The 17753-nt window shown below is 45.6% G+C and overlaps 1 protein-coding gene across 1 annotated transcript; it reads right to left on the bottom strand.

The window, feature by feature from the left end:
• Positions 1–5350: 5350 nt before the first annotated feature.
• Positions 5351–7313, bottom strand: LOC134043561 (endonuclease domain-containing 1 protein-like). Its single transcript, XM_062492040.1, has 2 exons — positions 7029–7313; positions 5351–5896 (listed from the first exon to the last, which is right to left on the bottom strand). The coding sequence occupies exons 1-2, from the start codon at positions 7311–7313 to the stop codon at positions 5351–5353; spliced, it is 831 nt and encodes a 276-aa protein (XP_062348024.1).
• Between the last annotated feature and the right edge of the window lie 10440 nt (positions 7314–17753).

Raw genomic sequence — 17753 nt, 5'->3', positions numbered from 1 at the left:
AAAATTGTAGGAATTTCTTAGACAGCCAGCTGTCCCATTTTGTCTTTCTCAGTGCTGATGTGATTCTCAGCAGTCAGCAAGATCATTTCTTTTATGAGAAAATTACTGAAAAGCTCCCAGGGATTCTGACAACTAAGCAGGGGGCTTTGTCTCCTTTCAGAGGGAGCACAGGTTTGGGATAGCAAGGATGCCTCCATTTGCATGGCCAGACACTCATTGGGTGATTAATTATCACCAAGCTTTAGAATAAGGCAGGTAGGACAAGCAGTTAAAAGGGTTCTTCTTTTTCAGCCCTCAGTCAGGAACCAGGAGCTGGAAACTGAGAACATGAACCACAGGTAGTGACTTCTTACAATACTCTACAGAGCACAGCCATATCTGCCCGAAATCAATTGGAGAAGCATTTGAAAAGTCTTTTTGTGGTACTCATTATATGAAATTAAAATGTTTCTGACTTAATATCTAGATTAATAAATACATAGGAAACAACCTGCAGTGAGAAACAGCAGCACAGGACTCTGCTCACAGCCCCAAAGTAGCAGAGGACTTTTAAATGCCTCCGTTACATTCTCAGACTGGCTGGGTTTTATATGGAAAGAGAGAGTTGTTAGTTTTCTCAAACAGGGTTTAGAGTGAATTTTCTAGTTCAGTCACCTGTGTTTGTCCAGAGGCCTCTTGCAAGTCATGGCTCGTGGCTTGGTGCTCAAGAAACTCACCCCTCCTTCTCATTCAACATTTTGATGTTAGTTTTCAGGTGAGCTGGCTTGAGTTTCTTTGCCAAATCATTCCTTCTCTCCTTGCCACCCTGACAGACCAAGAATACTGAAGTGCTGCAAATTTGAGTGCATGCATAAGCTCCAATTGCTCCTTGGAGATCAGCAACTCCAACTTAGGCTTTGTCTATACATATATATATATATATATATATATATCTTTATTGCAAAGCTCACAAAAAGCTTTGAATATTGGAGTGAATGGTGAGGAAGGAGCAAGAGCTTTCTTTGAAGCAGAGTCTCAGAACAGGGAGTTGAACTGTTCTTTCAGTCTTCTCCTTGGAGAAGGGACTGATTGAATCCTCAGGAGTGCCATTGCAATATATACACAGTCATAAATTTGCCCCTTCTTACAAACAGGGAATTCCACAGACAAGAGTAATTTTCAATTTTTAGTTAGGGGACTTTGTTCACACCCACCCTGAAATATGTTGACAGTTGATTGTAATAGCTTCCTCAGAATTTCTTTGAAATTTGTTGACTTGCAGCATGGAATGTCAGTATCAATTAAATATATACCCAGTCCTGAATTTTCCCTTTCTTATAAACAGGGAATTCCACAGAAGATAGAAGTTTTTGATTTTTATTTAGGGGAATTTTTGATATGCACCTTGAAATAGGTTGACAGTGGTTTGTAACAGATTCTTCAGAATTTCTCCAAAATTTGCTGATTTGCAGCATGGTGTGTCAGGATCAGTTAACAGGGTCTGGTGTCTTCCTTGATCATTTCACCAATCCCACCAGCTGCAGCTGCTGCTGCTCCAGCACCTACATGTGCTTCTGTTTCCAGCAGAACATCTCTGGTGACATGAGATGGACTGACCCATCTCTGAATACACTCAGTCACAGTCTACTCTTCTGCAGCTTCAGATAATACCATTCCTATGTCCAGGCAACAAGTATTCTCTTGCCTGATGGCTATAGCTTTGTAACAGGTTCATCCCAACAGCCTGGGAAGGAGAAGGCTCTGGGGATACCTCAGAGCATCTACCAGGACTTCAGGAGTCTACAGGGGAGCTGCAGAGACTTTGGACAAGGGCATGGAACTGAGAGATGTGCTGGGTTCAGAGTTAATTTTCTTGACAGTGGCAGGTATGGGGATGTGGTTTTGGTGTTCTGCTGAATACAGAGTTGATAACACAGAGGTATTTTTTGTTATTGCTGAACAAAGCTTCCACAGAGCCAAGGCCTTTTCTGCTTTTTGTACTGCCAGGCTGGCCAAGAGGCTGGGGGTACTCAGGAGGTTGGGAGGAGACACAGCCAGGACAGGTGACCCTAACTGACAAGAGAGATATTCCAGACCATGTGGCACCATGCTGAGTATATAAATTGAGGGGAAGAAGGAAGAAGGGAGTGACATTTGGAGTGGTGGGTTTTGTCTTCCCAGGTAACTGTTAGATGGGTTGGGGCCCTGGTCTCCTGGAGGTGGCTGCACGCCTTTCTAACCTTGGGAAATGGGCAAAGAATTCCTTGAATGTGCTTTGCTTGTGTGCACAGCTTTTGCTTTCCCTGTTACACTGTCTTTATCTCCACCCACAAGTTTTCCAGCTTCTACCCTTCCAGTTCTCTCCCTGATCCCAGTGTCCGGGGATTGAGGGAGTGACTGTGGAGGGCGTGGCTGCTGGCTGGGGAAAACCAAGACATTAGTACAAGGTGATATGGCTTGAAATATACTGAATGTAGGTATAGATTGGATATTAGGAAGATGTTTGGTACTGTGGGGGTGGTGAAGCCCCAGTACATGTTGCCCACAGAAGCTGAGACTGCCTCATCCCTGTAAGTGTCCATGGCCACGTTGGCTGGGGTTTGGAGCAACCTGAGATAGTGGAAGGTGTCCCTGGCCATGAGAGGGCATGGAATTAGCTGGTTGTTAAGGTCCTTTCCAACCCAAAATGTTCTGCGATTCAAAGGTTATTCATTTACTCAAAACAAAACTGGATTCATTTCCTTCCATTCCCAAAACTCCAGGAATAACAGAATGATGAGTGGGGTGTGACAACCAGACCTATGCAGAAAAGTATGTTAGACTGAAGTTTTTTAAACAAACTGGTTGAGTCATGTGGTTCCTTTTGTCTCTGTTAACCTGGGACTGATGTCTTAAACAGAGTGGGGTTCAGCCAGAATGAGGGATAAGGCTGAGGAAAAGCAGATCTGGCAGAGGTGGGGCAAATTCCTCCTTTCTGATGAGGCCCAACTGACATAACAAAGCAGGGCTCAACAGTGGTTACCTCATTAGAAGGGGCCATAAAGCATCAGAGACCCCCAAAGTGTCCCCCAAATCCACAGTGCTGCATAACACAGGGTAAACCCCTGCCAGGGGGAAAGTGGGACAAGCCCACATAAGCCTGAAGGCACTGTTGAACTCTTTGTTGCACAGGCCCCCACCCCTAAAGGATCAAGACTGAGGACATCAAAGTTGAAGGTCTCATTGCATGGGGGTATCTTGTATGAGTTGTTGGCACCCTGGCCCACTTTGTTCATACCCATTCACAGGAGAATAACTGGTGTCTGATGCTGACTCTTGTGTGGGTGTTATGGCATCCTCAGATTGCATTGGAAACCCAATGTCTTGCAAGGATGCTCTTGGCACTGTGACATTACTGGTGGTTGTAGAAGTTTCAGTGAGAAGCAACTTGTGGTTTATATAAGATATGGCCCTGCAATCCAGCACTGCAGCAAGTAAATTTTATTGTTGAACACCTGTATTGGGTACCTCTGCCTGAGGTAGAGGTCACAGCCCTTCCAGAGCTGTGCTTTGCACTGGTAGCTGGATGGGTGTTGATAACAGAACTATGTTTTGGCTACTGCCCGGAAACACTGTCCCTCTGACATTCCTTCCCCCACCGAAGGGAAAGGGAGTGGGTAGGATCTTGGGAAGGGCCACAGCCAGGCCAGCTGACCCAAATTATCCAAAGGAATATTCCATACCATATGACTTCAGCTCAGATATAAAAGCTAAGGCAGAGAGGAGGAATGGAGGGTATTTCAGTGTTGGCCTTCTGGAGGAATTGCTATGTGTGCTGAAGCCCTGCTTCCCCGGAAGTGTCTGAACATCACTACTGATGTGGAGACTGACTTTTGCTCTCTTTAGGTCTTGCATGTGCAGATACACACCTTCCTGGAAAGTCTGTGCGTGCAGATTTCTCCTTGGAGTGGAGATGCCTCTCAAGGTCACTTCTTGAGGCTGAGCCAAAGAGATTTGACCATGGTCACTGGTATGGGTGAGTAACATCAACCTCTACTCAATTGCTTTTTCTGGTTTTAATATAACTGCTTTAATAGATTTGCTTCAATATGGCTTCATAGTGCACAATACTATACTAGTAGTTATAGCTTCCATCCTGTGAACTAAATAATTCTGATTAACATATTTTTGCCTTCATAAGTTATATATAATTATGTAAATATGTATGGTTTGCAATCCTCAAACCTGTGAGTCAAGTTGTCTAAAGTTTCAATTACATCTGTAGATGTAAACAATTTAGATGTAAACAACTGACAAAATCTGAGGCTAAGATTGGATCCAGCTGAACCCAGTCAGTTCCCTGAGAAGGAGTTTACCAAGCAAGGGGGGTCCTTTCTGCAGCTCATGACTCAACAGGAAGGTTTCTCTAGTAACCTTTGCCTGACTCTCCCATTCTTCCCCCAAAACCACCCTCAAGGCAAAGGGACCCCCCCCCAACCCCCCAAGATCCCTAAACGTTTATGGTCAAAAGGAACAACAATAATCAGAAGATACGTAAAATTCCACATGGTTTTATTAGTAAATTACGCATTTGGCATGGAAATCGTTATGTTAGTTCCTAAACTACTCTCTAAGTACATGGCAGTAGGTACCCTTTTATGGATAAATTTCCCTGACCTGAAGACAGGTTTGTCACTTCCTAATGGAAATTAGCTATCATGTGAAGTCTGTTCTCTCAGACCTTCCTGGAAACGAATCAGAGGCCTTTGGGAGTTTTGTTCCCCTTTACAGTGCAATTGTTCCCTTCTACTCTGCTTTGGTGAGATCCCAGCTGCAATGCTGCCTCCAGCTCTGGGACCCACAGCAACGAAAGGACACAAAGCTGTTGGAGTTGAGTCTAGAGGAGGCCACAAAGATGCTCAAGAGTCAGAGCACATCTGCTGTGGAGAGAGGGTGAGAGAGCTCAGGGTGAGAGAGCCTGGAGAAAAGAAGGCTCATGGGACAACTTGGACCCTTTCCAGTGTCTAAAGGATTTTAAAAGAGAGAGGGACTTTGGAGAAAGGTATGGAGCGATAGGACAAGAGGGAATAGCATTAAACTGAAAGCAGATGGGGTTAGATTAGATTTTAAGAAGAAATTCTTTACTGTGAGGTTGGTGAGGCACTGGCACAGGTTATTCAGAGAAGCTGTGGCTGCTTCAGCCCCGAAAGTGTTCAAAACCATGTTGGGCAGGGCTTGAAGCCTCTGAGGATAGTGAAAGATGTCCCTGCCCACGGCATGTGAGCTGAGACTACATGGATGGTCTTTGAAATTCCTTCCAACCCAAAACCATTCTGTTATTCTGTGACATGTGGCAAAAGCTCCTGAGCCTGTTCCGCCCAGGATGTGAGGCTTATTCCCGGGGACAGTCACTGTCAAACAGGGAAACCTGTCCCCTCCCATAGAGCTCAGATAATGCGTCCTCCAGCTCCCCCAGCGTGAGGAGCTGGACCTCGTTCTTGTCGTTCTCAGCAATGACTGCCCAAGCCTTTATGTAGTTGTTGTCCACCATGCAGCAGGCAGCTGACCAGAGGTGGCTGGGTTTATTAACCCTCCCGCTGGCGATGTAGTTGTTCCCAGGCACAGCACCCACAATGACATAGGTGGTTTTACAGCCCTGGGTCCTCCTGATCATTGTTTGCTGCTCGTAGTTGTTCCAGGCGCCTCCGTTGAGCTTCTCATCCTGGGGCACTATGTTGGTGAGGGTGAAGGTAGCCATCCTGCTGCTGTAGTCATCATGGTGGCCATTGGGGTTCAAATGGCCCCGGTTCAAACCCGTCAGATTTTTGTAGTCATGAAGGATAGCCTGGGAGTGGCTGAGTTTCTCTAAGCTGACATTGTATTGATTTAAAAGTGTCCACTCTTTTTCCATAGATTTGGGATACATTGAGCCAATCAGCTTGACAGAAAAAGACGAGGAAAAGATGTTAGTTTTGGAGATGGGGGTAATAGAACAGATTTTCCTAGAGCAGATATCTCTGAGTGTCAAAATCTCGTTTTTTGTCTGGTCCTGATGTGGTACAATACCAGATTAATTGCTTGAGGTGCTATGAGGAACAGGTGCAAATATTTTTTAATTTCAGAAAGTCATTTCAATTCACTTAGTGCATTATAATTAGCTTTCCTTTGGAACCCTGCATATGGGTTTAGTCTGTGGTTCATTTTCACCTAAATCAATCCTGCCACTCTGTCCTTAGCAATGACAAGAATTGCCTCTTTTTGTGTCCGTTATTTCCTTGACCTGTGTTCCTGAAGTCCTGAAATTTGTCTGAAAGATGTCTGGTAGAGCTCTGTAGCTTGCACAGTTCTGTCTGTCTGCTGGATCCTTCTGGACCAAGCCTGGGGCAAAGGTGCTCAAGGGTCACAGCTTATGGATGGAGATCACACCCTTCTGACTGGACTGACACTCAAGCTCCTCACTTTTCTCTGCCTGAAACACTACTCCAGAAATCCCTTCATAGTTAACCTGACCCTCTCATCTCCAGTGCCTTTTCCTCCAAGGCTTTGTCCCTGGGCCATCTCACCCCCTTCTGAGTTTCCCCTCACTTCTCTCCCACCCCTCACAAAGCCTGTTTGACTCTTCACTGGGAGCAGATAAGCTCTGTCAGGGATGCAGAACAGCTCAGGACAAAGTGGGGATGAGATCCTAACTGGACCATTGTTTCCTCAAATCTGGTTTTCCTCAAATTTCCTTAAATTTAGTTGGATGTCTTTTGCCCATCACTTGGTCCCCCACCACAGCAGGGTACAGGGAGTGGAATCATTTGACTTTGTAATGTAATGCAAAGTAATTTGATTTACTGTCAGGTCAATGGTAAAAACTGGGCACCTTTGGGATATGACTCATCCTCCTGCTGATGTCTCAGATGCATCAGAGAAATCATGTGACAAAGGTGTTTGAAGTTAAATGAGAAGAATCCCATCCAGTGTGTCCATTTGCATGTGTGTAGAGGGGTGGGACCAAATACAAATGGTTCTTTTAATACTGCTTTTCAATGACTGGCGGGTGATGTGCTGTGAGAGACACTCACCTGGGGTTCGACCATCCATGTCTTAGGTCTTTTGCCAGGTCCAGGCTGGTAGATATAAGCAGAGTAGACAGGAATGCGCATCTTCCTGTCATACAGAGTGGCAAAGTAATACTGGTTCTTGTAACGCTGGCAGATCCAGGCTGGTTTCTGCGGCTCCAGGGCTTCATTTGGGGGGATCTCCCGGAAAAAAAACTGAGGACATGAAGTTTCAAAGGACGTCACCACCTCACTGTGTCCCAGCCAGAGGCAGCTCACCCACACCTGCAGCAGCAGCAGCCACAGCATTGCGGGAGGATTTCAAGTGAAGGGCTCTTGCTCCTCTGGAAGGGAAATGCAGAGGAGGAGACTCTGAGAGACCAAGGAGGGGGTAACTTCTGCCCTCCTGGATATGGAAAAATCATCAGCACTATAGGGTTTTGCAGGGAGATGGCTGGGGATAAAAGGATAACAGTAGAGAAGTTACAGGGGAAAATACATTTGCTCCTCCCTGGATGAAACACAGTCAACACACCTGGCCTCCCACACACAAGGAGGACTAAATCTAAGGTGGGCCTCAACACCAGGTGAAGTAGAGGGGAGACACCATGGCCAGGCTCTGTTAAAACCCTTGCAGAGGACACACCTCAGTGGTATTTTCTAGCTGATAATCTGCATGGCAACTGAAAACCATGGGAGATAAATGAAGTTGTCCTGCTGCTGAATCTGCAACCGTGGTAAAATTCCTCTTCTTGGACTGATGCACATACCCATCCCAAAGTTACTGCAGGTACTTTATTGAGATATCCAGCCCCAAGGCATGAGAACCCCTCACTGAGAAAGATGTATGATTACATGCCAATGACACTTAAATGTAAAGAAATAATATAAAAAGGGAATTAAAACTGAAGAGAAGTGATGGAAGACTCCATTGTAACTTCTGGGATCAGTTGATGGGCTGAACCTGCCCTCTCTCTCTTAGGGATGCCTATTGGGTAAAAATCCTACTTTATGCATGCTGAATGATTGCTTCAACCCAGCCTTTGTTGGGAATTAAAGCCTATTAGTATGTTGCTCTGAATTAGTATCTTGCTTTAAATATCTTTTTGCAGTCAGATGCTTTCACTGGCAAACCTCAAACCTTAACCTGTCACAGTTTTATTAATAGTGTTATTCTGTAAACAGTTAAAGTGAGTCCTTCAGGGGCACTAGCAGTTTCTGGCAGAGGATAAAGGTGTGGAGACTCAGGAGGGGTTTCTCTGGTTGGTGTGTGACCCTGAATAAGTCAGTCAAACCCTCCAACCCAAAGAACCCCATAAGAGGATATCAACAGACTGAAAAGGGTTTGGGCTTTCATGTGGAACTGACAGACTGAACACACACTGAGGATTTGAGCAAATCTCCCTTTTTCACATGAGAGGATGAAATCTGAAATAGATTTTAGGTACCCAGGGGAGGCAATGGTGGGGGCATGGTCAGCCTGAGGTGCGTTCCAAACCCACCCAATGCCTAAACAGCTCTCACAGCAAAGTTATCATGGAACTGAGGTATGGCACTGGGAGAAGGTCACCTTTTCCAACCTGCCTCAGTTGGTCAAGAGCTCAGCTTTTGCACTGGCACTGGAGAAAAAAAAAAGTCCTGCAACAAAACAGGGCCTGGAAGCCCCAACTTCCAAACATGATCTTATAGAATCACAGAAGATGCTGAGTTGGAATGGATCCATTAGGATCATGGAGTCCAACTTCTGGCCCTGCCCAGGAGAGACCCAGAAATCTCATAATGTACCTGACAGTATTGTACAAACACATCTTGTACTCAGGCAGGTGTGGTGATGTGACCACTTCCCTGGGGAGCCTGCTTCAGGGCTCAACCACGCTCTGGGCTAAAATGTCTTCCTGATATCCAGCTTAAGTCTTCCCTGACTCAGTTTCAGGCCATTTTCACTCCCTCCTGCTCTGATCACCTTCTCACAGCAGACACCTGCAGCTGGTCACAGAGTCTGCTCAGCCCCCTGCAATTCTGAGCTGGGATTTAATCTCCTGGGGGATTGGACAGGGTAGGAACAGCAGTGTTGCTCTTCCTACACGTCTCTAGCCCCATCCAGGTTCACACAGACATCCAGCTCCTCCAGTCAGACCCTATATTGAACCCAAATGGTGCACTTGGGGCCCTGTGACCCCAGCTGACATTGGAGTATTAAGCTACACGTGCCCTTGGCTCTGATCCAAGATGTCTGGTCTGTTTTGTCTTTAGCAACTCCAGAACAGGAACACTGAGACCAGTAAGCTGGAAACTGAGAACAGGAACAAGTAGGGACTTTTTTCAGTACACTGCAGAGTATGCCCATAGCTGCCCCAAATCAAGCTGAGAAGTTCCTGAAAAGTCCTTTTGCATGACCCCCTCCAGGAACTTAAAATATATTTAACTAACTTAATATCTAAATTAATATCAGATATATAGAAACCAGCCTACCGTGAAATAGAGCAGCACAGGATTCTGCTCACAGCCCCAAAATGGCAGAGGACTCTCAAATGCCTCTGCTGCAGTCTCAGACTGGCTGGGTTTATATGAGCTCCAAGTAGGCGGAGTTGTTAGATTTCCCAAAGAGGGTTTAGAGTGAATTTTCCAGCAGTTCAGCCACCTGTATTTGTCCAGAGGCCTCTTGCAAGGTCATGGGTGGAGTTTTGGTGCTCAATAAACTCACCCCTCCTTCTTATTCAACAGTTTGATGTTAATTTTTCAGGTGACTTGGCTTGAAATTCTTTCCCAAATCATTCTTTCTGTCCTGCTCTCCTTTACAGAAAATGTTAAAAAACTGCAAAATTCAGTGCATGCATAAACTCTCCTTGCTCCTTGGAGAGCAGATGCTGGAACTCAGCAACTCCAGCCCAGGATTTCTCTATATGTATTTATTGCAAAACTCAGGAAATACTTGAAATATTGGGGTAAATGGTGAGGAAGACCAAGAGCTTACCTTGAAGCAGTGTCTCAGAACAGGCAGAAGAGTTCCTTTCTTCTTCAGCCCAGAGAAACACTTGGCTGATCCCTCAGGAGTCCCAGTGCAATATATACCTGGTCATAAATCTGTCTGTTGTGATGAAACAGGGAATTTCATTGAAAATAAAGGTTTTCTGTTATTATTCATGGAGATTTGTTCATGCCCAACCTGAAAAGGGGTGACAGTTGCTATTTGCAATTTCCTCAGGATATGTCCCAGATCCTTGCAGCATCACATGTCAGGAGAAAGTAACTGGGTCTGGTGACTTATCTGTTCATTTCCTCATTCCCCACAAATGGGGACCTACACATGTTTCTGTTCCTGGCAGAACATCTCTTATGGCATTAGTCTGACTGGCATGTCTTTGAGTACACCCAGATGTTTGCAATCTGCTCTTCTGCAACCTCTCAGAACACAATTAGGATGGTCAGGCTGCATATTTCCCCTTGTCTGATTGCAAAGGCTTTGTAAGAGCCCTTATTCATGCAAAGCCTGCTGCTGAGAAGGCTCTGGGAGACCTTAGAGCCCCTTTCAGTATCTGAGAGTGGTTCACGTGGATAGGAACTTTTGAGAAGGTTTTGGAGTGACAGGACAACAGGGAGCAGCTTCAAACTCACAGAAGGCAGGGCTAGAGTAGATGCTAGCATTAGATTTTAGTCTTGAAAAGAACAGGCTCATGGCACTCTACAATTACCTGAAAGGAGGTTGTAATGAGGTTGAGGTTGGTCTCTTCTACTATGCCAGTAGTTAGAGGACTAGAGAAAAAGGCTTTAAGATGAGACAGGGGAAATTCAGTTTAGACATCAGGAAAAATGCTTTCAACTCTCATGTGGTCAGGCAGTGGAAAAGGTTGTCCAGAGAGGAGGTGCTGGAGTCACCATCCCTGGAGGTGTTTCAGAGGCATCTAGATTTGGCATTGGGTGATATGGATTTAGTAGTTTAAGGATTAGAGTGGTAGTGCTGGGAGGATGGTGTGCCAGGATTACCTTAGAGACCTATTCCAACCTTGGATTCTGTCATTCAGTGTTCTGTGAAACAGATGCCTTTCTCTTTTTGGCTCCCCAAGTACTTCACAAGCTCGCTGTGGAAGGCAGGACATTTCTGGGTACTGCCAGGGGTAAAGGTCCTGAGAAGAGCCTGGGAAGTTGATAGATGAGGGGCTGATGGAGATGACCAAGCAGCCAGTGGTTCCAGAGCCTGGAAAGCGTGGGCAGTGGGCATGGGATGAGTAGCACTGAGGGTGAGTGTGGTCTCAAGCCCCAGCTGGGGTGCAGAGGTGGGTGAGCAGGTCAGAGGGAGCCCCCTGAGGTACAGCAGAGGTGTCTGCTGATGTTCCTCAGCCCAAAATAGCACTGATGTTCTGGGAACTGTGACATTATTGGTAGTAGAAATTTCAGCAGGAAACAACTTGTGGTTAGTATATGAGGTGACCCTGCAAAGCAGCACTGCAGCAAATAATTTTTATTGTGAATTAGCGAAGAACTAAATTATCTGTCCTATGCTGATCTTTTGATTATGACATTGAATATATTGAATATGTTTCCCCAAATCAATTCCCTGGAATTTTGCAGAAAATGGCAGAGAATGAAGGAATCCAAGGAGTGCATCACAGAAAATTTTGTCTTGGCTGCCCAAAGCTTCATTTATATCCAATGCCTCATCCTGCCTGTCTGATACAACAGGTGCTGCTCTCAAGGTGCTGTTTCAAAAGCAAGCAAACAAAATCATGTCTCAGGACCACATAATCACTGAATTGTTGGGTTTTGGAAGGACCTCTCGAGATCTTCTAGTCCATGCCTCTGGTCAAGGAGAATCAGCTAGAGCAGGTTGTCCAGAATCTCGTTCTTGCCCCTGGAGTGCTGTGTCCAGCTCTAGGGCCCACAACATGAGAAGGACAAAAACACATTGGAGTGGAGTGGAGGCAATGAAGATGTTCAGAGGTCTGGAACACCTCTGCTCTGGAGATAGCTGAGACACCTGAGGGTGTTCAGCCTTGACAAGAAAAGGCTATGGGGAGAAGTTGGAGAAATTCCACTACCTAGAAATTCACCAAGAGATCTGGAGAGGGACTTTGAAGAAGGGCATGGAGTGACAGGACAAGAGGGAATGGATTCACAATGACAAAAGGCAGGGTTAGATGAGATGTTAGGGAGAAATTCTATACTGAGGGGGCAGTGAGGCCCTGTCACAGGGTGAGCAGAGAAGCTGTGGCTCTCCCATGCCTGGAAGTGTTCAAGGCCAGCTTGGATGGGGCTTGGAGCAACATGGGATATTGGAAGGTATCACTTCAAAGGGAAGGGAATGGCACAAGATGATCTTTACAGTCCCATAAAACACAATCCATTCTGTGATTCTGTGATTCTATGGCATGTGGGAAAAGCTCATGAGCCTTTTCCACCCAGGATATGAGGTTTGTTAGTGGAGACAGGCACTGTGGAACAGAGAAACCTGTCCCCCTCCACAGAGCTCAGACAAGCTGTCCTCCAGCTGTGCCAGTGTGAGGTTCTGGACCTGGTTCTGGTTGTTTCCAGCAGTGATGGCCCAAGCTTTCATGTTGACCTTGTTCTGGCATCAGGCAGGTGAGCAGGTGTGGCTGGGTGCATTAACTGTCCCACTGGGGATGTAGGTGTTCCCAGGCACAGCACCCATGATGACACAGGTGGTATTGCAGCTCTGGGTTTTCTGGGCCATCATTTGGTTCTCCTACTCTACCCAGGCACCCCTGCTGTGTGCTGTTCTGGGCCACTCTGTTGGTGAGGGTGAAGGTAGCCCCCTTGGTGTTGTTGCCTCTTCAGTGGCCACAGGGAGTCAAGTGACCATGGTTCAGACCCTGGAGGATTTTCTAGTCTTGGTTGATAGCCTGACTCTGGCCAATTTGCTGTGAAGTATTGATTTCTGATGGACTCCTCTGTATCCATATCCTTGAGAAGCATATTTAGCCTTTCCCTGGAACTGGACATGATGATCTTCCACATTTTCACCCAAAACTCTTCCCTTACTCTGCCCATGGAAAGGTCCTGAATTTGCTGTCCTTCTATTCCTTAAGTGGCCCAGCCTGTCTTCCTGAAGGTTTGGAGGACATTTGTGAGGGCACTGTAGCTTGCACAGTTCTGTCTGTCTGCTGGATCCTTCTGGACCAAGCCTGAGCCAAAGGTGCTCAGGGGTCACAGCTTATGGATGGAGATCACACCCTTCTGACTGGACTGACACTCAAGCTCCTCACTTTTCTCTGCCTGAAACACTACTCCAGAAATCCCTTCATAGTTAACCTGACCCTCTCATCTCCAGTGCCTTTTCCTCCAAGGCTTTGTCCCTGGGCCATCTCACCCCCTTCTGAGTTTCTCCTCACTTCTCTCCCACCCCTCACAAAGCCTGTTTGACTCTTCACTGGGAGCAGATAAGCTCTGTCAGGGATGCAGAACAGCTCAGGGCAATATGGGGATGAGATCCCAGCGGGACTGTTGGTCTCTCAAGTTTAGCCTCTTGTGGGTGCCTTTTCCTCATCACTTGGTCCCCCACCACAGCAGGGTACAGGGAGTGGAATCATTTGACTTTGTAATGTGAAGTAATCTGAGATGCTGTAGCTGTCAGGTCAAGGCAGGGAACTGGGCACCTTTGGGATAAGATTCATCTCATCCTCCTGCTGATGATTCAGATGCATCATAGGAACCACATGGTACAGGTGCTTGAAGTTAAAGGAGAAAAGTCCCACCCAGTGTGTCCATTTGCATGTGTGTAGTGAGGTGGTAGGAAATAGAAGTGATAATTTAAATACTGCAGCTCATCTCTGAGTGACTGGAGGGTGATGTGCTGTAAGAGAAACACTCACCTTGAGCTCAACAAACCACAGTCTAGATCTGCTGCCCGGTCCAGGCTGGTCGATGCAAGCAGAGTACACTGGACTGTGCAAATCTCTGTCGTACAGGGTGGCAAAGTGGTACTGTTTTTTGTAGATCTGGCAGATCCAGGCTGGGTTCTGTGGCTCCATAGCATTATCTCAGATAGCATTCCTGCAGAAAAACTGAGGACATGAAGTTTCAAAGGACATCACCACCTCACTGTGTCCCAGCCAGAGGCAGCTCACCCACACCTGCAGCAGCAGCAGCCACAGCATTGCGGGAGGATTTCAGTGAAGGGCTCTTGCTCTCCTGGAAGGGAAATGCAGAGGGACACTCATCTTGGAGACAGCTGGTCATGGCCCATGCAGGTGGGACAGGGCTCACAGAGGAGCAGTCTATTCCCGCTGATCATTCATTGACAACTAAACAGGACTATATTCCTCCACTTCCAAAAGCCCAGGAATACTGTAACGAGGTGTTGGTTGCTATAACCAGATGTCACCATAACAAGTAATGAACCACTCCACCAACTCCTGAGATCTACGCACTCATCATTTTGCATTTCACTGTTTTTTATAAAAAACTGTGCTCCAGTGCCTTTTTACCGGATCTTCTCTGCCTTTCAATTTAGTGGAGGCACTGCCTACAAGTTGCCCTGAGCTGTGCACTTTCTCGATGAGATATGTTCAGTGAGCTCTGCTGCCCAGTGATCCAACTCCCCTAGGGTCTTTTCCATAAGACAAACCTCAATTTCTTCAACTTGTAAAAAATTCTGTTGGGTCCTCCAGTCTCCTTACAGTTAGGAGATCGGAGACTCTTACATTAAGTACTTTTGGTAAGTTTTCCATATCGTGGCAGAAAAAAAAAAAACAGGATTTGAATCACTTTTTAAGGGAAATTGTTTTGAAGCCCAGATCTGGCTCCCAGTGGATGGTCTCCTGATTTCTCCCTCAGTTTTTTTTTCTATCAGAAGTTAAAGGTAGAAGTCCAGCCTCCTGCTTAAAGCAGGGCAAGCTGTGAAGTAGCTGAGCACATGCAGGGAAATGAAAACAGCTCTTATGACTGCAGTAGTGGGAAAAGGGGATTTTGAGGCAGAGGGCAGTACTGTTTCTATTTTAATGACTGGACATGGCATTCAGTGCTATGGTCTGGTTAACAAAATGGTGATTGACCAAAGGTGTGACTTGATGATCTCGGACATCTTTTCCAACCTAAATGATGTTGTAATTCTGCTGAAAAAAAACGAGGTGCCATCAAAGCCTTTTCCTGAGTTTTCAGTCCCCATGGAAAAAGGAAGTGAATAGCCAGAGATACTAAATAGATGGAGGGTTGCAATTCTTCAGGGCAAAGTGAATCACAACAGCAGAAGCCAAGTGCACATGAGAAAACAAAATGCAAGAAAGAGAAATATTTCTTGGACAGGTGGATCAAGGAGATTTGTTTTCTTCTGGACTGTTCTCCTTCAAGGGCAGCAAAGACCCCATGGCCACAGGCAGGATCTGTGAGCGAGGACAGAGAGGGAGTGTAGACACCTCAAGGCCAGCACACTCTTCACATCAGCCAGGATGGTGATACATGCAGGGCCTGCCTTACATACCAAGTATGTTCACAGAATCAAAGAAAGAACCATGGAATGGTTTCGATTGGAAGGGAACTCAGAGGTTATCCATTTCTAAGCCTCCTGTTATGACACCAAGCAGTGATACCTTCCACTAGACCAGGTTGCTCAAAGTCCAATCCAACCTGGCTTTGAACACTTCCAGGGATGGGGCATTCACATGTTCACCTTTGCCAGGTATATAAATGAGAGTGAGCTTCAAGTGATGGGTAAAACGCTGACCCAATCAGACCAAAGATTGGAGGTTCACAGCTGCTTCTTGTGTTCTTCCCCTGTGTCCCAGAAGTGATCCTACAGCATCTCTGCTGTGCAGCTCTCCTTCAAGGAACAGTTTCTGTGTGAAAACTAGAACCCTTGTCCAGAGCCATATGAAATGTATCAATTTTATGGAGAAAAGTGCAAGGAAAATGTAAGGATATAAAAGATTGACTATGTTACTAAATCCCCCCAAGGGCAGCAGATGTACATTATCCATTTTAAACAATTTTCCTCAAGCCTTTCTATGCAACATTCCAAATGCTGGCTCATGTCAATCCTTGAGTTGTGGAGATAGATATATTCAATCCATTCTTTCCTCACAAAGATCAACAGCTTTTTTAATAGCACACAGTTCAGTTGAAAAAGCTGGTGTTGGATTTGGATATCTCTGGTTACATTAACTCCACCAGACCAGGTGCCACGGTCCCTGTGCATGCAGAGCAGGTAACACTGAGGAGACAGAGGAGCCACCAGTGAAGTACCACCTTGCTACAAACCCTCACAGCTGAGAGGTGTCAGGCTCCCTGTGGTTACTCTCACTCTTTCAGTTTCTTTTGGCTTTGGAGACCAAAAGTCAGTGCATTATTTTCACTTTCTGATCCTCACGTGGCAAAACCTCTGAACTGCACGAGACAGAGGGAGTGAGCAACCACCACAGGATGCTCCAAGCCAGGTCTTGAGCCAGAGAAGGGAGAAGGATTGTAAGAAGTAGACCTTGTGGAGGCAGGATGGTGTTTTTATCATGAAAATTGTCCTCCCTTACACAAGTGGCTCAGCTGTAGAACTCCCACCCCTTGCCCCTGGGGCAGGGCACATTCACACACAAGGGTGTTCATCCCTTCTGATGGGCCAAAACAGACTCAACTGCTCTGATGTTAGAGGCAGCTGAGAAGAGATCATAAACCACCAAAGACCCCCTGAAGTGCCCCAGACTCATTCCCGAGGCCTTCCACCAAAGGACTAAAGGCTCCCCCCCAGGTGAGGTACCTGGGCATTCCCACCCAGCCCAAGCACATTTTAATTCTTTGGAGTTTTTGTCTGGGGGCTTTTCCTCCCACACATGATGGATCAAGACTGTGACCATCACTTCGAACAACAGACATCAAAATAGCAACAATAAAATCTTGTCCCTGGATCCATGGGTGGTGAGGTCTTTCTACTCTTATCCTTTCTTTCTCTTTTTTATTTTCCTCTATTTGTATTCTTAAGTGATATTTTAATGGATATATACGTTATATGAATATATATATTTAATGGATATCTATATACAAATAAAAATATGGAGAGGTCTATATGGATATACATACTTGGAGATTATATATATGGAAATATAATACGGATATTAATGAAGATAATAGTAACCAAACTTTCTACATACCTCCTTTCCATTGCAACCAAATTATTCTAAAATAAACCCATATACATACATATTCTTAAAAACACTGGTCATTCAGTGTTGTTTCATTCTAATCCATCCCAAGAGATCTAATACACCCCCAGTGTATTAAAGCAAATCTGGAGCCTGAATTCTGAATTTGTGGAGTTTTCCTTCCACCATGCAGTGATAGCAACACACTTCCTTGTAACTTATAGTAACACTCATAACTGCACTTCAATTTCATGAACATTTTGGTCTGTATAGAAATTAATGCATGCTGTGGTTACAGATACATTTTTAAGAGGATGAAATATCTTTACTTATTAATACAACCTGCTTATTAAGCTTCCTTTGATTTTTCTTCCTGGAAAATGCTTGTATATTAGGGCCAGGATTTCACCATGTATATGGACTTCCAAATGTTGTTGAGATTTGACTGCTTTGAAGTTGCTCTCCGATATGCTACCACAGTGGTCTGAGGCATGGAGCACATACCTTTGGAAAACAGGGATTCAGACTTGTTGAATCTGGCCAAAGGGAGGCTGAAGGGCAGCCCAACAGCTGCCTACAGCTACTCAAAAGGTGAAGAACAACAAAGCTGAGCTCTTTCTGGCAGAGCCAGGTGCTGTAACAAAGGGCGGCAGCCACAAGACTGCCT

Source organism: Cinclus cinclus, chromosome 4 (assembly GCF_963662255.1).
Source record: "Cinclus cinclus chromosome 4, bCinCin1.1, whole genome shotgun sequence".
Taxonomy (NCBI): domain Eukaryota; kingdom Metazoa; phylum Chordata; class Aves; order Passeriformes; family Cinclidae; genus Cinclus; species Cinclus cinclus.
This window is presented reverse-complemented; position numbering and strand designations above follow the sequence as displayed.

Bases quoted from the DNA above. Each gene is read 5' to 3' on its own strand.
- LOC134043561 (XM_062492040.1), bottom strand. From the start codon at position 7,313: ATGCTGTGGCTGCTGCTGCTGCAGGTGTGGGTGAGCTGCCTCTGGCTG. The intron at 5,897-7,028 runs GTGAGTGTCTCT...TTTTCTGTCAAG, and splicing joins CATGGATGGTCGAACCCCAG to CTGATTGGCTCAATGTATCC.